The following is a 20,573-nucleotide window of genomic DNA, read 5'->3' as shown; positions in this document are numbered from 1 at the left end:
AGGCTTAAATTTCACCTGCGTAATCAGTTTTCAAAACGCGCTAAACCTAGCCCTTCAGAAGCAACAAACTGGAATCCCATTGTACTTATAAAACAATTATTTAGCCTTGAAACGGATTGGACAAGCTACCTAGGCGAACCCTTGTAGGTGGACTTTGAACAACTTCTGGAAAGCCGTCCAAAACTGAGAGTGCAATTGAAGTAACCACTTCACGATTTCAGATTTAGTCCAGAGACTAATGAGAAATTCATGGACCATTATTGAACATGATTCCAAAAATAACAGGCCTTTTTTGGTCTGTCCGTGCAGAGTGCTGTCTGATGCTCACATATTTCTTGTTCAGTGAATTATGCAGAATAGTTTCAAACGTTTATTCAAGCGAGCAGGTTATTAGACTAGCACCATATGAAGCTCAACCCTGATACATTTACCGTACACTCTATCGGTCATTCTCGCAACTACTCACAGGGGTTCTTTACAGTCGAGAAGTATTGACACACAAACTAATCAAGTTAGATTTGCACGTGAGCCCAGCTCGGCTGGAATTGTCCCAAATAAATAAAACTCTACGTGGTGTGAAAATGCATATTTCTTCCGCATACCGTTAATGCAAAAATCGTTAGAAAAGAAGGCAGGATCATTGGATCATCTAACATCTCTAGTACAGCTTTCCGTAGCACTTAAGGTCAAAAACTTATTTAACGGCATCAAATGCGCTAAGAAACTCGTAAAGTGTTGAATAAGGATCGCTTTAAATAGAGTTCATTGCTCACTTGTTAATCAGAAGAAGCGAACGTGTTTCGTCATCGCTTTTCCAATAATCTTTTTTGTCATCCTTAAACAGTGGGGTTTCGGGGACAAAGTTCAAATCTTCTTGAGGTGCGTTGGGCATGTTACAGTTTGATGTCAGGTCTTCCGGCACTTGGTTTACGCAACAAGGTTCAAGAGATGGACTAGAACGCGTGAAGCCCCAGAAGGCCGTTCCACCGTCACCTAGCTGATTACGTAGGGAAGGAACTCTTACAATCATTGCAGGGCCAAGCTGAACTTTGAGCCGCACAGCATGGCGCGTCGGTGGAGTGATGTTGACGAGTAATCGCACAAATGACTTTGTCATTGCATTGGTCACTGACTTTTTGACGGCACTGAGGGTTGTGTTTCCTGGGAAATCGATTGGTAGGAAAAGGATTATGGCGCATAGTATTTCACCGATTTCATGTCAAAAATTTGAATAAATACGCTTAGGAATAGAAGCGATGTAAGTAAGCAAACTCTTCATTTTTATTAAATTCACCACAAAGTAAACAGGAGATAGAAAATTAAAAAGTGCTTGCTCAAATACAACACCACTGAAAAAAGGTGTAAACTTGAATACGGACCAATCACACTCAGCAACTCAAAAGAAACTCCAATCAAATCTCGTGTATTCTTCATATCACTCACTTCGCAGGTAAGAACACCATTCTGTCAGTTCTGTATTAAGTTCAGTGACCTCAAGCAAATCACTGGATTGCATGTCTTCCACGTAAGAGGACTTCATTTCGGTATACGGCCTTCAATTTCGAGGTCCTTGGGGTTACCATATTTTCAGCTCTAATTGCGGCGTTTTCACTCCAAAATTACATACTGGTTTCATAGTCTAATTGAAACTGAGTAGAAGGCGGAATGCCGCCGAGTCAGGTAAAGTTTAGGCTCGGCCTTTGATTTTCCCAATTATTCATAGAAACGTGTGAAAATAAATTAGGTCCCCTTACTTTATTTTACAGAAATTCACCTCTGACTAGCCTTTACGCAAGCCACAATTTACACTAATGGGTTACTCTCCAATAAAAGAAGTAATGGATTGCTTTGGGGTGAAACTGTCAGAAGAAAAAAAAACTGTAGCCGCCTTCCTTGTTCTAATTTGTTCTTGATCGGCGACATTCAGTAACTGCAAAAAAAAAACTGTAGCCGCCTTGCCTTGTTCTATTTGTTCTTGATCGGCGACATTCAGTAACTGCAACACGACAGCGAAGCCGTTCGCTACTTAGTCTGATGGCTTCCGCTTAAATTTCCATAAAGAATGAAACGTTTCAGCAAGTGACCTTAGGAATTTTTAACTCAGCTAAATCATCTATCTTTGGTCATACGGATCCGATTGTCTGGTCAGTGATTAGAGTGGACCCATCAAACCAGACATTACAATCGCCACACGGATCACACCTTTGAGTGTGCTGACTAATTAGCTCTCTACTTCTAACTTTTCATCTAGAAGACTAATCAAGCTATTGCATTAAGTTCATTTGGGAGCACGAACTGTCTACCTGCCGCTGATCAAAAGTTATCACCTTTCGTCAGTAGTAACGCAGTAGTTGTTGCTGAAGCGTTGGTTTCAGGCAGAGCGTTCCGAATGAGACGTCAGTTAACTGTCGCTTAATGAAATAGCCCTAACATCCCCCGGGATTATAAAGTACTAATAAAGTCGTAATGAAGCTGGATCTGCAGTATGTGACAGTCTAGTTCCAATTCAATCCGTGACGCTGTCGGCATCCGTCAAGCCGAGTTGGGTGATATAAGACGTTGTGGAATATTTAACGCTTGTTTCATTGTTAATGTTCATTGACTTGACTGTCTGGTGTTCAAAACAAGTCTGCCGCCTGACAACGGTTGACCAACTAGGACTGTCCACACTAAGTAAATGGCATGTGCTGTGCAGAATGCCGGCTAGCAGAGATGTAAACCAGATGAAGTAAGATCTGCCCATGCGTGATGGTTAAGTCGTACACCCGCCCACACAAGTTGCAGTGGAGTGGTGCACTTCGAAGGTAATCTAATACTACTTTTTGAAGACGCCTATTGACTCACCTCTTGTGCAGTCGGATGTTGACTGGTACTACCACCCCGCAGTATGACAGCAGAGTTGGTTGGATACTGAATTTTACTTTAGCCTGTTCACTAGTTTTCACAGATTTATAAGGTTGTGCAAGCGGTTAACTGGAAAGTCCGATTCTGCTCAATCGTGTGAGTTAAAACATTAACAGCTCATTGTGGTTTGGTGATACCAGACATTCAGGATGACGTCTTTGCATTCAGAGACTTGAAACCTTGAAAATCTAGCGGATATACACTCATTTGCAAACTAATTTGATTTTTCGAGAGACTCACCTGGAACCCAGCTGAATCTCCCGGTTTTGTTGTTTTCAGGGGATCTCTCGAAAAACCTAATTACTTTGCAAATGAGTGTATATAGCCAATTTGGTGTAATTTAGTTTCAAGTGGAACATAAGGTTGACGGAAAATCGGGGACTGCACCTACCTGGTGAGCCCTAAGAAGGGTGACACCGGTCGCGGGCTGTCGAGAAGTCTTTGGAAACCTTATGAGTAGTGCATTACAAAAATATACTTGTACGTTCTGGTTTAATAAGTCAGCTTGGCGAATTCAAGGTTTTTCAAGCTTAAATTTATCATAATACGAAAGCTCCTTGTCGTTTAAAGTCGTTGGCCTACCCTGAGGAACTCTGTCCTAGAGAGCGTAGCCTGTAGGGTCACTGCAGTACTGAAGTCTACCAACAACGACAAGCCGGCTTCAATGCGAAAGCATCCTCAATGGAATAGCCGCCATGTGCTTCAATGCGGTCTGAAAAATACGTATTCGTTGCATGTGCCTGAGCGCCAGAATCACACGGAGGCTCTCCTAATGAGATCAACAGGCATATTTCCCTAAGCCACCATGGGCTAACTCTAATTTTGTGACTTACATTACTTGATTTATTTATAGTGTATATAAGAGCAAATCGTCAACCCTCATGTTTGTTCAGAGCAAACAGGGTTGTATCCAACAGACTGATTAAGAGATACGGTGTTTGTTTAAAGCGCAAAAGAGACTGATTTGTTTTGGTCAGTGATTGAATAAAAAGCCTTCTAGCAGTGGATGAATATATAACCAATCAAGTACCTGTAACCAGTAAAATTACGGCCACTGGGGTTCGTGAAAATATTCACGTACTGTCACACCAAAAGCTCTGCGTTTCTTTTTGGTGTTAGAAGTAACAAAGAACAAGAATTTATGGATAACCTAAGTGAGAATCTCTCTGCGATAGCAGCCTTTTAAGAGCCACGACTGACGCACGTCTAAAGCAAATAAATGGTTACAACGATATTTTGACGATCCCACAGATTGTGTAATGTAGATTGGACGGAGAACCATGTGTGGGTAGAAGGTAGAGAATGACTATAATTGGTATCAAGACTCAGCAACCTGACCAAGTGCGTTAGGTCCAACCGGACACACCATTAGCCCGGTGACCACCACTCACTATGGAAACCAGAGCTCATGAAGATCCGGAGCTTTCATTAAAGCGAAAGTATTTCGGAATACCACATTTTGATGGGAAAATATAAACGAATTGAAAGTCTCAAAGGTATGACCAGAATAGTGAAGATGTGACACATTTGTAGCGGCATCGTCGACAATACATCCAAGTTATATCCAGCTAATTTGGTGCTCATGGATACTGTCAGACGATTGGCGAACCGTCTGTGAGATGCATCACTGGTACATTTGGATGAACTTACTACTGCGTAGTAGGCAAACCCGGACAATGCATCCTCCGCTACATCTAGAACGCAGATTGTCTCGAGGCACACTTTAGATCGACAGCGTTTACAGGCTTTGTATCACCACCTCCACTACATAATCACCTCTAAACGATGAGTTATGGAGGCTTCGAACGCTACTCATAAGGTTGCTGATAACTCCTTGACATCCTACGACCGGTTTCGAACTTATGGAAGCTCGGTGGGTAGGCGCGATATCCGAGATTTCGCGAGCTGTCTAAGAGTTCTCAGAAACCCAAAGAGCGATGCATCACGTATCGCGATATCTCGGATTTCGTGTCCGCTGCAGCAAGGTGCGGTCTGATGCAGCAAAGTCAGTTCTTTAAAAACATCACAAACGAGAGATTCTGCTGGATTCCACGTGAGTCTCCCGTCAAATCCAAATTGGTGCATTTCGCTAGGTAGGTTTTTCTTTATTTTAACCACTGCACTAATCAGTGCTTCATTCTGTACCTGCATGCTTTTTGAAAAAAAAACGGTTAGCATTGCTGTTTTTCCATTTCTGTTCAATCATAATGTGATTTAATGAGATCTGTTGACATTTCGGAAAAACTTCATTAGTGCCAGTTCGTCTTATAATGTGCGTCCATTCGAAATTGTTCGATAAATTTTTTTAATAAATAAATACTTTTGATGAGGCAATTTCTACACAGAACCAAAAGTCAGTTGGTAAGGTACCAAAACTTCAGTCGTTAACCGATGTAACCCACTAACCCAGAAGCTCGGTGAATGATAATAAATAAGACATATTAAGGTGGGGTTTCGAACTCTGATTGCCATAGGCCTTGGCTTTCGTCAAATTATAAGTACTTCTGTTAGGTTTCAATGTGCACAAAAGTTTTTTCAGGCAGAGGCAGAAACAGAGATAGTTGTTGTGTTATCTATCTGCAGGATTTCCTTCCGGTGGTTGAAATTCAACATTCGCGCGTAGGTTTCTGCACATGGACTCCTCTCAAGGTATTTAGGACAAATATGTGACATGTAGACAAGTGTCCGCAGGGGCACAGTTCGTACAGCACTCATTTGGTAAGCAAGAGGTTGCCGGTTCAAGACCCTTCCAGGTTTCTGTTCTTTATTGTGCGTAGTGTGTACTTTGAGCTGCATTCAAAATACGTTTTCTGCGCACTCAGAACCCAATATTGGTATGTGTGAACGTCTTAAAATGTACCCAGCTGCTGGTGCACCACTGACATTTTCCCATTTTAAATGGTTTTGCAAAGAAGAGGCCGATTAGCCAGATTTGTTTTGCTTTTTAACTGAGCTGATAGTGTGTGCATGCGGGAAGTAGACGAACTTGCGAGGTCTACATAACATTCTGTGGTGGATTTTTGAACCTATACAAACGTGCAAAATATAATTTCGGATGCGGAAAAATGGTGATAACAGTAGTTAGTTGGTCTTTTCCAGGAGAGTTTGTCATTAAGCTGGGCTCATAATCTGCGCGAACGGTTTGCCCAATCAAATGATAGGGTGTAGCCCCGGTGCAATCAGGTTCACAGCTATGGCCATTTACTTTGGTCCGATCACATTGTCTGTTTTGGTGTGCTCAATTCCTCCACATTGGCACTGCCTGCTAGCGAAAAACATCAAGCGATGTACTGTTCTTCCTTCCTTCTGAAGAATTCTTCCGTGATGTTCAGCCACTATAGTATCACAAACGAAATTAGCAACGTGCTAAAGTGCGCACACTTTTGAGCTGGGATCATTAGAGTTCCGTAAAATTCGCACTACATCATTTTCTTGATGAAATTAAGGTAAGAAAGGGGCATTTTATTTTGAACCCGTTGCTTGTGGCATGTACTGGCTTGTGAAACTCCTGGAAACAGTGTGGGATAAATGGTAATATCAATATTTTCAAACGCTGCTAAGATCAGAAGAGCATTCACCTTCTTGCATCGAGAATCGGTACAGCTGCAGAACACTTCTCAAACTACTAATTTTAGTGCTACTGAATTTTCACGCTACAGATGAATTAGGTTGCTGATTGCCTGGACCGCAACCTCTGTTAGCGGTGTTCCGCTAGATGTGGCGTCAACAATGTTGTTGAATCTATGGCATAAGCATAGGTTCCAGATTTCGCTTGTGCTCAAAACTAGTGTAGGGTTTATTCAATGTAGGCCAATACAAGTTAGTTGATTTGGTACCAAGTTGAGTCCGCACCAACTGCAGTATTTTGGAACGGTACACAGTTATACACAATATTTCTCCGTGTGTCTCGACGTATGGGTGTTGTCAGACAATCTTTGATGACACAGGGTCCTGTTTGCTGTCATAAGGAAGTTCGCATTATCTGACTGATAGATAAGCGATGACCAGGCATAGCGAACATTGCTGATAAACTTTAGCCGAGTGTTCCGTAGTTCCAAACTATGATATGCTACTGGATACTCTCCTCAGCAACTCAGTCGGTACCGTGGAGATGCATCCTTCTAGAGTCACGGGTCTGAGATTTTGTAACACATTCAACAAGGCTAATGCACTGACAAGCACTAGTACTAACCTCAAGAGAGGACATTTCTTGCGAACGTCTCAGTGCAGAGGTTCATCTACTAATTCCGATCCTTACCAACGACCTATATCAGCAAAGCCCTACGGAATTTTTCCAATCTTCTGTTTCGTTGGTTAGTTCTGCGACGGAAGTTGGTGCGCAACCACATCCAAGAAAAATCTGAGCTGTCAAGCCTGAAACGTTTGCAGCCTTCTCCGACTGTAAACGATAGTATTGAAATTTGAGTTTCTGTGCTGTTCCGGAATAATTTCGATATATATATCTTTACTTAGTATTTTGTGGATACACGAACTCCACTCCTGGTTTATGGGCGTGGTTGAGGAAATAATCAAGCAAGTTGACTTGTTTGTCTGCCCTCCAGAAAATATCTGGATAAAACCATTAGGTTTGCGAAGGTAGTTTGTGTGATTGCAGGAAGCAGTAAAACAAACCTCGTTTTCAAAAAATATCATTGTCTCAATCTCACGAACCTTGGCAAAATCTGCAGTGGTTTGATACCGGAAACTGTTCTGACGGCTATATCTTATTCAATCTATATAGCAAAAGATGCACTGAGATCAGCAGTCAAGAACTTAGACCTACCTGGGTTGGAATGCATCGCCCCCGATCGATGAGTAGATCTCGGCGATTTGTGGGCGATCTTGCTGAGATCACTGAGACTGGTCTCCTACGAAAGTAAAAGGTAAGCCTTGTTGTTAGCATTGTTTATAGTAACCGACAAATGAACGGTCGCATAAAAGTTAGAGAAATTATTTTCAGTAGTCGGGAAGGAGGCATACATGTGACGGGTCGAATTAACTCTCTCGTTAGATGGGTTTCTGTCTTCACGTGAAGTTGTTTGACGCTTCAATACCACATAGGTTTTTAAATTTTGGCCTTGTAAGGTCAGTCCGCTTACCGATATTGATCGTGTTTGGACTTTCAGCTTCCACCCAAATATTCCATCCAACCCAGAGTTTGAAAATGTGGAAGCATGGAAATATTTCTGATATGCTTGCTCTATCCCCTTCCTGATTTATAAAGTGGCTCCGACGTGAACACTGAGTGTATGGTACTGAGCCTATTGATGTATTGATGGTAACTGCGGATACTCTGTTCGGTGAATACAATTCATACTCGTGGATAAAAATAAAGTTTGCGTTTTTTGCAGACCGTCAACAAATTAGACTAAAGGATGTGATGTTAAATGGTATATATCAAACAAGACATCTGAAGAAAAAAGTGGCAAAACTGTTGGGGGATCGGCCCATATCCTATTCTTCAGCAAAGTTTAATGTGTAACGTGGACCAGTACAAACACACTCTTATCGAAAAATCAGGTTCTCCAAGATATGAACACAAGCCACACCATCATCAATCATTGTGTGTGGTTAGTAAATGTTTCGAATTACATTTCCAAAAACTAGGACACAAAACCAGAGCCAGAAACTCCGTAGAAAATACAAATGTTACCCACTTTTCCTGATTTTGATTCCCTAGCAGTGGCGTTTATTCGCTGTCAAAGTCACCTATTCGGGCTTTCTTTTCCAGCACTTTTGATCCCAACTAGCCACTGGTGTGAAATCGAATGCTTGTGTCAAATACTACTTTGACCCGGATCAGGAGTTAAGTTTTCTACGCACGTTGCCAGTCATTTATTCGGGCTTTCTTTTCCAGCACTTTTGATCCCAACTAGCCACTGGTGTGAAATCGAATGCTTGTGTCAAATACTACTTTGACCCGGATCAGGAGTTAAGTTTTCTACGCACGTTCGCCAGTCATTATGTTCCAATCTCATTTAACCTGAAACTTCTGAGAAAGAATGATCCATATAAGGCTTGACGGTGTTCAGCCTTCTTATGCTGTGCGGTGCGGTGTGAAACATAGACTGATCGCACACTAGCAATTTTTTAGGAATAACCCAGTGAAAGACTTTGTAATGCATCAGTGATCGTCGCTGCCACGCGTGGACCTAAATACATCCGGGCAACGAAAAAAGCCTGTCATTAGGGATGCACATGGAAAACTCTATTTTTGAGCTGCTTACTGTAGGAGTAGCCACAATTGTCACTGAAAAAAGCTGCACATTCCGGTTTGCAAACAAAGTTACAATACGGAATTCGTTTAGCGCTTTGTTTGGTTTCGATTCACACTAAGACCGTTCTATGCGGTTATATTCCACCAGATGGACCAGTTCTGACATAGGATCCACACACCTCTACCAATTATCAGGAGCACAAACTGCCCACGTGTTGACATAGGTTACTCTGTTCTGATGAAACAGTGAGAACTCGCCAAGAGACCACAAACGCCACAGTGAAACGGCGAATCTCCTGTGAATTCATGAATTTGTTTCTTAAAATGAGATAAACCTCTTCCTGGGAAGCTATCACTTGAACTTTATAGTAAATGACCACGTGAGATGATTTCTGTGACTGAGGGATGGGCGACGCTATATCTCGTTTGAACGGTCGTGTCCCTGTTCTGGCGTAATTATTCCGGTGAGTCCACACCAAGAGTAAGCACTGGACTCAAGTTTCACTCTTATTAGAGCCCATCTATTGTCCAGGGTTCAAATCCCGGCACGGCCATCGGATATGCACTGCTGATGAGCTCTAATAAGAGTGAAACTCGAGTCCAGTGCTTCCCTTTGGTGTGGACTCACCGGAATAATTACGCCAGAACAGGAACATGATCATTCAAACAAGAGTGGTGTGACTATGAACAAAATATCTAACCCGCAGGAAACCCCGAAGTTGCAACGCTTTATCTGTATAGTCGCTCATGACTGGAAGATTGAGTGCGCAACCAATGGCAGAAAGGTTGTGGATTTGAAATTCTCTGAGTTTCTTGAGACACGCAATACAGATGAATCCCAATAAGAGTGCAACAGCTATAAAATACCCCTTCGGCTTTGAGCATAGATCGGTCCCACCGACAGGACAAAATCTTAAGCAAAAAATCCTCTCACGATCAAAAAACTCTCTAGAGTTTAATAGGCTTTGTTTGTTCTTCAGCTGGAAAATTCGGTCAGCGATTCAAGAACACCTGAGAAAGTTTTGATGGGATTTCTCACAAAACATGGAAAAAACGTTTCACGGAAACATAAAAACCTGGAATTTCTAACAGGCCATGTAGAACCTTTCCAGTGTTATGGTTTTAAATTTGTGCAGCCTAGTGTATATGTGATTTGGTGACAGCATCTAGATGGGCCGACATTAAGCTCACCTTGGGCATACATCCAGGAGAACACGCAAAATTTATCCAGAATCACATACTCATAGGTTCGTTCTCCATTTGCTTGCAACGGTTCATAACTTTAGATACAGTAGAAAACATTCAAAGCGAAATCCACTGAAACAGTCTAGGACATTGTCGAACAGCTTTCATCAGTAACTTTGAACAGGTTAAGTATGAATAACCTGTTCAAGTTTATTTGATATTTGCAGTGTTCAAGGCAGCATTGTTTCATTACCGTTGGTCAAAGATGCTCTCCTTGCTGGTCATGTCTTAGTCATCTTTTCCTTTCGATAAGAATAAGTTCAGGTACTTGGGTGGTTTCTACAGGACAAGTGACAAAAAACTCCCATAATGTTTTGTATAGTCAGTTGCAACAGGATGCCTAAATTACTCGGAAAACTGAGACTCGAAAAGAAAAGTGACGGCTCTTTGTGTCACTTCTCACGGGGTCAAACTAACATTAAATGTTGTGTGGGACAAATATTACATCTGACCACGAATGGACGAGATTATTTAACCCACTCAGTTCAGGACGCTTTAAACAAATTTGTCTGGCATATTTTTGGCGCGTTCACGTACCCCAAATGGTCTTGTAACTGTGTGGTTTCACTCATATTTTAGAATGGACTACCTGGGTGGTATCTTGCTGGTCCATGAGCAGTCTGTAATGGTTGTAGTGTATTTGATCGTGTCCGAAGACTAACAGAGATTTTGGAAAATCTCTTTCGATCTGGGGAGAGGGCTTAATAAACAGGATGATTCATTGAACGTATAACGTCGTTGGATGGTAGACAGAACATGCTTTTGAGCCCGATGTTCATGTGCACTGGTAACAATGCGACTTAGTTCCACCTGGTTATACAAGATCGAATAAGGCGTTACTCTTAAGTTACCACGACGATTAAAAATCCAGTAAAGCTCCAAGCAAAGTATGTTTTCCCTTCAGACGGACCACGTTTAATCTTAGCCAAATCGCTGTTTTTTCCAGCTTGGCCATAGGATGACTGCGTGCTGAATCGATAGCGATATTGTATACAAATCTTGAGGCAGATTGTGGCGTCAAACAGCAAAATGCAACGACCGAAAATGTTTGCATAATTGGGCGTGAGAGGGAAGTTTGCTGTATCATAGTCTTAATTTCACCCGCATTGGCGAAAAGGTGCTCGAAAAATCGCGGAACGTTCTTGCACTTGTAATCTCACTGACTAAAATTAGACAGGCAAGCTTGTTATAAGTACTTCCTGGCGAAGTTGCACCTACCTTGTTGCATTGCAAAAAGCAGTTTTCTGAACGAATGACATGGAGTGTTTTTCGATATAGCGTCTTCAAGGGATATGACTGACTCTGTTTCTATCTTCTCTCTTCCCCTACCTTCTTGCTTAATCTATTCGAAGTTGGCACCCACCAGAGCACTGCCTAACGATCTGCCTTTAAACTGACTCTGTAATTTCAGCTGCTGCCTGAGAAAAACATGAAACAGAGATCTCGGTTTTTATCACCACCTGTTTGCATGTGGAGACCCATTAAATATGCTGCGCAGGAGGAACAACAGGCTCGCCACCCTGCAAATCAGATGTCACGGAGCATTGAGTAATAAAGTTTCTCACGCTGGATTTCTGACGACACAAATCCACCTTGAATTACCCGCTGGCGCCAGACTCTAGCCCAGGTGTGATCACAAGTGAGTTCCCCATATTCTGCAAAATCCTCCGTAGATAAGGTCAATGTGGGTCAAGGATATTCGTCCTGAGGATTTGATTACCGGAACCGAAACTTTAACGACAAACAGGGCAACTTTATGTAGGGATATTCTAGTTGTTTCTCTTTTATAAGTTCAAACTTTTTGGCATTCTTGTAACTAGCTGTCTGTCGATTACTCTTGTGACAAAGATTTGAAGCTATATCGCAGCCGAAGATGGAGAAGTGGTGTCGGAGAACACTTTACGTACAGAGCCGCATGCGCTGTGCAAATTCGTCACTGCGTTTCGGTGTTCCATTAGCATCCGTTGATAAAACTAAGCATGTTACTGGGGGCCACTCTTGTACTCTGTTATTAGAATACGCTGAAACCAAAGCTGACCCCCACTCCATAGTTGCTGAACAAAAGGTAGCGTTGCTTAACTCTTAGGAATCGCCGTCAGGAGAATTCTGTTGGTGCCCTCACTTCTTAGCCCCACGCCGTCAAACGCCACCTGATAAACAACAAACGAGATCAGACCACTCCTTGAAGCGAGAAATACGTACAGTCGGGATTCCTAAGCCTGGCGTCCAGATTGTGTTCCGGGATTTTCATTATCAACAACCTCCAATAACTTGAGTATTCTTTCTCACCTTATTCGTCCCACTGGTACTAGCCAGTGATTTAGGGGTTAATTAAGTTGCGCTATGTAACACAGTCAAGGTGTGATTAACCACTTGCCCAATACAAAATTTCCAACAACCAATTATCCAGAAGAGATAATTAAAAAAAGTCTTGATAATTCAGCCACAATCCGCTTCAAGGATGGAGAGGATTTAGTTATGCAAGCAGATTATTTGTTAGGCGTGAAGATCTGGCAACTGGAAAACAAACTGATTTTGACGTTCACCCAACGTTTTTTAGATCCAACTTCCCTACGTCAAATGACAGGATAAAGCTACAAATGTCGTGCTCTCTCATTTATAGTATTCTTGTAACTCTTGATGGTATCCTGTTCTTCTGAAAGTAAGTTCTCTTGTAAGGCTCGCTGGATGGAAAAGTACTGGGAAATACGTTTGAATAATTTGAACTCCATGCTACCAATCTTCAGAGAAAAATAAACCATACAGCTATCTTTCGTCTTGTGTTAACAGATTTCTATATGTCATCTTTAGGGTTCACTTTCATGCTCGATAACGTACTCCAAAATGCATGGGAGGAAAACCTAATAACCACTCTAGCAAGCTTAGAGGTTTAGAGCTTTCAGCTAGTATTGCGTTGGCTGCCAACAGCAAGATATTGCCATTTTAAAATGACCGATTATCGATGTAACACGGTATGGCTTGGGTTCTGTTCCAACAACTGAAAGATCCCATTCTCTGCTTGCCAGGAGTTCGTCCCCCGTCAGTTTGGGTGCAGAAAAGCCATCTAGCCTGTTTAGTTATAAGTCACACATTCTCTGGAGGGAGCACGAGATACACAATTCCACAATGCAGTTTGAAAATAACAGCGGTGTTTGCATGCCTGGAATATCAGCTGCGACGGGAAAACTGACACTTTCTGGCGAATAGTGTGTACAGCACTACGACACGTGACCTTCGGATATGCAGGTACAAAAGTTGAACCTATCGCATCGGTGAGGTTTAAAGGTTATGGTTTTCAGAAATTACTGTCTACAGAAGGCTGGGTGAAGATGCTTGCAATCGCCCGTTAGTAGCGGAGTGCTTGATTTAGGTCTTGTCTCAGTGCGTCTGGTTCTCTCATTCTACGAAAGGACAGTACGCAAAATATGGTCAGCAGAATATGGCTTCGCAAGCCATCGTGGTGAGATCTCTCTCTCTGTCGCCGACTCTTGACATTGAAAAATACAATTCAGGTTCACATTCTGAGCAGAACGCGCTCGAGAATTTGTCATTTCCGGTAAAGATAACCCAAATGGGCAAAACCAACCGCCACATGCAAGTATTGTTTAGCCATATATTTACAAAATGCCTATACCTGACTGTTTGGAGCTTGGCAAAGTGGCCGGCTTCAGAAAAGACCTTCGAAAGGAACATTATATCTTAAGCTCCATTGACGATATCTGTGTGTTTTCTAATACATCTGATTTCACAAAAAACTGTTTCCCACATGCACATTGAAAAAACCTCTGCTTTATGAGGCATAAAAAATTCTCGTTGTTCTGCCAGTTACCCTTTGTCTTGGCTAAAAATTGGAACAACGGCACTTTCAATTGAACGAGAAAACATACTTAGCTGTGGCACACGCCTATTTATAAAATGTTGGAAACAGAAAAATGTATTATTTGCAGTTTCCAAATTTTGTGAAACTATTTGGTTATGAAGAACTGTCATGCCAGTAGTCGCATACGCAATCCCACCCTGACTTGAGAAGCACCTCGAAATCACGTGATTTTTTTCGAGGCGTTAAAAATGGGGCTCTTCCGGCCTAAACCTAGATCATATTTGGATTTTAAATTAATCCAGAAAATTCCAAATTTCAGTTCACTACAAGCACATAGTCTCAAACTAATCCGGGGGTAAATTGCCGCACACCGTGTCTGGACGCTAAAAATTCAGTTGTGTCCAATGTCACCGATATGAAATGCACGGTAAATCTCGGTCTGTAAAGGCATTGAAAATCCCAACTCCGTGTTTATTACGCCAGTGTGTGATTGAAATATAACCCAAAGAAAATTAACAATCAACGTGTGTGAAAGTTAGCACTTTTCTTCGCTTTTCAGAACTTTTTAAGCTTCTGAAATCTCCCAAGTTTTGTATCCATCGGGCGAGTGTCTGATTACACTGTTCAGCCGCTTTCTTTCGAGCGTGCCCATAAAAGTGTTGCCCAACGGTGGACTAGTTGGAAAGTCAATAACCACTCCATATTTTTCTGACAATATTTTGTGGGCTTTACAATGAACGTACACTACTTATGCTTGTAGAGAGGTCCAATTGTGTCCAGTTATTCTACTTCCTCACAAAAACAGTAGAGGAAATGCAAACAAGCTTATTTGTTCTCTGTATCGTGAAGCTTTAACCAACATTGAAGGCACCACAACTTGACTGAGGTAGGCTTTCTGCTTTTGCTCGCCGTGATTCTCGCAGCAGTGACGTTTGGAACACTTTCCATTTAAGAACCGTACTGGTTTCCGCAAACATGCCAGAAACTACGTCAAAGCCTATTGTGCCCGACGGATCCGTTTTCTGCAAGCCTGCATGGAGAACACGTTATGCTGCCACAAATTTTACCTTTGTACATAGTCGCATTATGTACGCCAAAACACTCCTGTCGAACCTGCCGTAATTAAGCCAGTCTCTTTGTACCCTAATCAGTACAGAACAAGGGACTAACAAATGCTGCCAATATCTATGACGTTTAAGTACTTACTAGCATCAGACAGCCTATGGGGTATTTTACCTTGCCAGTAGAATTGAGTGCCTAAATAATGTTAGTTTTATTCAGTAACCATTGGAGTGGCGAATTTAGCTCTACTGTATGCCCAAAACTTTGGTTTTTGAGGGAGAAATATGGGCAAGTGAACCCAATGTGCTACCTGATATTCTGAATTCAAATGGTTAGATGAATGGGCTCGTGGGTTATCACTATTACGCACATGTTCGATCACCATTGGAAGCCTTTTCACTAGTTTGCATTTGTGCTATAACTCTGTGTCCGTATATTGTACAATGTTTTATTGTTCATTACACAGGCATACACGACTTCACTCACACGGTACGGCAGCACGACACATGTACACATGAATGTCCCGGCGCACTCGGCCTGTCAGTTCACTCAATCTGATCACCCCTCATTTATGAAAACCATTCGTGACCGGTCGTGGTTCCCTAACACTCTATCGATTATCATCTGTTGTACAAAGATTCAGATGCTGAATAAATGCAATAAAACTTATCGTGACAAACTGTGCTTGGGAATTGGAGCCGTAAGGATCAGACTACAGGGACCTCATTCACATGTGAATATCACTATATGTGGTGGATATGAAGTCCGATCGTCTGTTACCAGCTTTATCCACATCTGACATGTTAGCCTTCAGTCCTGTAAATAAATGGCTACAAAACTCTGAAATGCTAGTCTGAGCTAGCCTTGGAATGAGGACGTGAAACCGCGGTTAGGAAAGTCTATTTTAGCTGGATACTGACCAGTGTTCTATAGGGTCTTGCAGGAAAGTCAAAGGCACTCACTAAATTCAATTCTTCTCCGAACTCTATATCCAGTGGTTCTGTTCCAGGAAAGCGTTCAAGCAAAGTTGTGAAGGATAGTTTGGCCCTACTGAGCAAAGAATTGTTTGGACATAGCCAGCCGCGTTTATCTATTAGTTCAATTGTCAACTCATCGTGTACTCCGGAGGTCATGGACAGTCTGGCTATGGGTTTTCGGGGACCGGTCGCTGACCAAACTCTTCCAGGTGAGTTTAACCGCGCTACACAATGCTCCGCTCCAAACATTCCGGAAGCACTGGTATCAGGCTCGCCAAATCGTTGACCTGAATGTTGGATCCGTATACTGAACTTTTCTAAACCGGGGTTCAGCTGCGCAGTGACCTGATTGATCTGAAAAACAGAACACAAAAGTTGGATCTGTGTCTTCTATAAAAACTTGCAGGAAAGTCAAAGGCACTCACTAAATTCAATTCTTCTCCGAACTCTATATCCAGTGGTTCTGTTCCAGGAAAGCGTTCAAGCAAAGTTGTGAAGGATAGTTTGGCCCTACTGAGCAAAGAATTGTTTGGACATAGCCAGCCGCGTTTATCTATTAGTTCAATTGTCAACTCATCGTGTACTCCGGAGGTCATGGACAGTCTGGCTATGGGTTTTCGGGGACCGGTCGCTGACCAAACTCTTCCAGGTGAGTTTAACCGCGCTACACAATGCTCCGCTCCAAACATTCCGGAAGCACTGGTATCAGGCTCGCCAAATCGTTGACCTGAATGTTGGATCCGTATACTGAACTTTTCTAAACCGGGGTTCAGCTGCGCAGTGACCTGATTGATCTGAAAAACAGAACACAAAAGTTGGATCTGTGTCAAGGTCTCTAAACACACATATATTGATAATAGGGATACTAAGCAAAGCCATGGGAGAACACCAGAAGCAGACTGATATTTTTATGGAGGCTGACTGATTGGGCATCTGAGGGAATTCAGACCCGGTACTCTCCTTTTGCATGGACGGCTCGACACCCTTGATTTTGTCAACTAGTTAAACCAAGTCACACTATGAATGTTCACACATTTAAGTGCGTTGTCTCGGGTGACTAATGGTAGTAATTCGCAGCGTAACTGATTACAATCAGTCGGCTAAATCCAACCTTTAGTTCCTCACTCAAGCATGCAAGTAGATATTCTCTAATAATAAATCATAATCTGTAAAGTTATTGGCCAAATTTCAAAAGTTTTTCTACATGTTTGCGTCACAGACTGATTCTATACATCCGGTGGTATATAAGCAACATGATTTTGATCCAGTAGAACAAAACGTCTGACAGGAAATTGATCACACAGTAACGAAAGATAACTCGATGCCACATGCTTAATACAGGGAACAGAAAAAAAGGTATAAACGCGGAGGGAGAGACAAACATCTGTCAAAGTACACACAGAACCAACTACACGGAAGCTTAATCTTGTTTAGTCTACACTCGGGCACTCTGTGGGGATCAAAATGGACTTTTTAATGCTTGTTCCGTGACATTTGATGAACGCATGTCAATGCAAATTTGGAACCGACCCTGACACTAGTCTAGGATGTTCAGGATAAAAATTGCCCTATTTAGGGAACCGAGCTAGCCATAAATAATATCAATGGAGGGCCAGATAACGAATACTCAATGAGATCTAGTGGATGGCCATTATAGTCTTGTCAGATTATCAGTAAATTACGATAAGCGACCTCTAAACCTCAAGCTTCAGAGAAGATGGATGTCTTCTTGTACGAATATTCCGTATGAACCCCATTCTAAAGGAAGATAAACTGTGCATTTTTTTAGTCAGTTTCCATTCAACACAGCATGTAAATCGGCTTGTCAATTTTCAGCTTTCCTTGTTTGCTTTCAAGATAATAGACTGATTGGTGGAATGAATAAGAGACCATAGAGTCATATCATTTAACCTCCACCACAGGGGCGAGAGCAGACATGACTTTCAGAGAACGCAACACCGTTTTATTTTCAAACAAAGTACACAGTTTTGCTATCGTTTAACTTCGCTTGAATCGGACGACATCTTCACCACCGTTACCATATCTACCTGAGCTCAGTATAAAAACCCGGCTGACCTGAGTGATGACCGGATGATGAATTTTTTTCACTCAGCTTCCTTTTTGTCTACACATCGCACTACTTCCTGAAAACTCTTCACCAGGCCAACGCCGGTTTCGCCCTTCTTAGGGCACATCAGATAGGCGCAATCCCCGGGTTTCCGTCAAATTTATGTTCCACTTGAACTCATCATAAACGAGAGATCCAGCTGAATTCAGTTGAATCTCCTGTAAAGCCCAAATCGATGTGCGAATGGGATTCCTCTTGGTAGCTTCATTTTGTTAGCTTTGACATTGTGAACATGAAAGTCCCGAAATGGCAGTTGATATTTGAAAGGTTCAATATCCCAGAGTGTTTCTTTTATTTTCCCTAAGTCACAACCGCATTTGAAGTGATTGAAATCTTGGATGTTCGTGATTACCACGTCACCTTTTTTTCGAGACGCAAAGCCTAATTCTACCCGGGCAGCCCAAAAGAGGTATGAACTTAGTCAAAGAAGAGTTATTCAAGACAGCGCTCCTTATGAAACCGTCAAATTAAAGACGTACGCACTCCACGTAAAAATAATCCATCTTCTGCGTGAAAATTTTCTACTCTCTGTTAGTTGTTGAAATCCTGACTGATATAACTGACGTGGAACATCCCCATCTCCTAGCCCCCACCAATCACTACGACCTTTTCCGTCATATAATTACCAAATGATGAGATAAAACTGCAAGTAGTTGGCGCAGATTCTTTTCAGCCTTTTTTGATTTCATGTCGTCGATAGTCAAGACTACTTATCTTTTTGATCAATCTTATAGACAAGATTTTTCTATTACTATCAGTAGTAAACTTATGTAATTTGTTAGTTCAGTAAACAGAACCAGTTTAGCCGGGTTTAATACCCACGCATAGATAACTTATCCCAAGACTCAAACTATAGAATATCCAGCTATCTTTGCCCTCCCTCAAATTACTTTCGTCAGAGTTCAATATTCCCTAGTTTGGCTACATTCGGATTCAATGTTAGTGGTTACGGAATTCGTATGAACCATTCAATTCCTGTACAGGTTCATTTCTTTCGGAGGCTCTGCATCAAAAGCGGGAAGCGCTGGCCTCAAGTTTTATCCTTATAAGAGCAGGCGTAATACCTAAGGGATGTGTCTGGTATTCAACCTTGGAATAGTAGTAACAGGCACTCCTCGCACATCGGAGGTCTAAATTTCAAGTATACACGCTGTTGATAATTTCTAGTGACGACAAAACGAGTCCACTGCTATCACCCTTGATATGAACCCAACAAAATTATTGCGCCAGGACATAAATTGGACTGCTTAAAAGAGAGTACTTCGAATATGTATTTCTAGACTGTCTACACGTCGGGGGTCATATATTTCACACACTGATGATAAGTTAAACTCACTGTGACTTGGGCCGATTTCGTGGCCATTTTGTAGATATCTGATGCTGTCAAGCACGCAAGTTGTTTTCGAGAACTCATGCCACGATCCATTGATCCGGGTCGAACTAATGGCTCTTCGGGGAACCACGCAGACCACAGTTCCTCTAACCCGGGGACCATACGTTTGTCCGGATTTTCGGTACTAATTGACGTGACTGTATGTTGACTTTCTACCAGATAACTCAGCATGCAGTTTTGATAGACGCTACACATGTGTGGTAAAAGCTGACCAATCAGACAACTTGTGTTCCGGGCATAAATCCTTGGGTGCAGAATATGCGCTCTCCAGCACAATTCAATGTCAAAAGGCAAATAGTGAAGGGTGGGACTTCGCTCTTGAAAATTTGATGAGGTACAGTGCAACGACTTTGGTTTACAGTTGGTGTTGTACCCGTTTGGCACACTTGTGACACCTTGGTGAATATGATGTTGAACTTTTTTAAGGTGCAGGAACATTTTGTACCGTCTCTCTGCCTTTTCAAGAAAATCTACCTCTTGGTAGTGCGGTAGTGATATCTGAAAAGTAAGAAAGCTGTGTGAGTTTTTGGGAAACCATTAATAAAATTCAATACCTTAAAGTTCAGTAACCATTCAAACTCAGTCATCAAGCGACAGGATCACCCTTTGCGAAAGTGAGATTTTCCAAGTGCTTCCGCTTCATTCTTCACACCCCCTATACATTTTTTCCGGATATTGGTCCTCTGGCACAATAAGATGATATTTAGAGTGGACAGTCCATGGCGTACTATGATATCGTTTCACAAATACATACCGTCCAGTCTCAAGTGTCAGTACTCATCATGCAACATAAGCGTAGGCCTAACGTTTGCCCCAATATATATATA

General features: G+C 42.0%; 2 protein-coding genes across 2 annotated transcripts in view; one reads left to right on the top strand and one right to left on the bottom strand.

The window, feature by feature from the left end:
- T265_00285 (hypothetical protein) overlaps nucleotides 1–20,573 on the top strand; it is a gene marked incomplete at both ends in the record, with an annotated part of 149,090 nt that overhangs the window by 21,198 nt on the left and 107,319 nt on the right. Inside the window, 2 exons of the mRNA XM_009164030.1 lie at nucleotides 16,258–16,434; nucleotides 16,632–16,874. Coding sequence (XP_009162294.1) covers nucleotides 16,258–16,434; nucleotides 16,632–16,874 — 420 coding nt within the window. The remainder of the gene's footprint in view (nucleotides 1–16,257; nucleotides 16,435–16,631; nucleotides 16,875–20,573) is intronic.
- T265_12504 (hypothetical protein) overlaps nucleotides 16,211–20,573 on the bottom strand; it is a gene marked incomplete at both ends in the record, with an annotated part of 13,404 nt that continues 9,041 nt past the window's right edge. The window contains 4 exon segments of the mRNA XM_009164140.1: nucleotides 16,211–16,579; nucleotides 16,651–17,019; nucleotides 17,036–17,209; nucleotides 19,690–20,244. Coding sequence (XP_009162404.1) covers nucleotides 16,211–16,579; nucleotides 16,651–17,019; nucleotides 17,036–17,209; nucleotides 19,690–20,244 — 1,467 coding nt within the window.

This window comes from Opisthorchis viverrini (genome assembly GCF_000715545.1).
Source record: "Opisthorchis viverrini unplaced genomic scaffold opera_v5_3, whole genome shotgun sequence".
Lineage (NCBI taxonomy): Eukaryota > Metazoa > Platyhelminthes > Trematoda > Opisthorchiida > Opisthorchiidae > Opisthorchis > Opisthorchis viverrini.
Note: the sequence above shows the minus strand (reverse complement) of the source record. Positions and strands in the feature narration are given on the sequence as shown.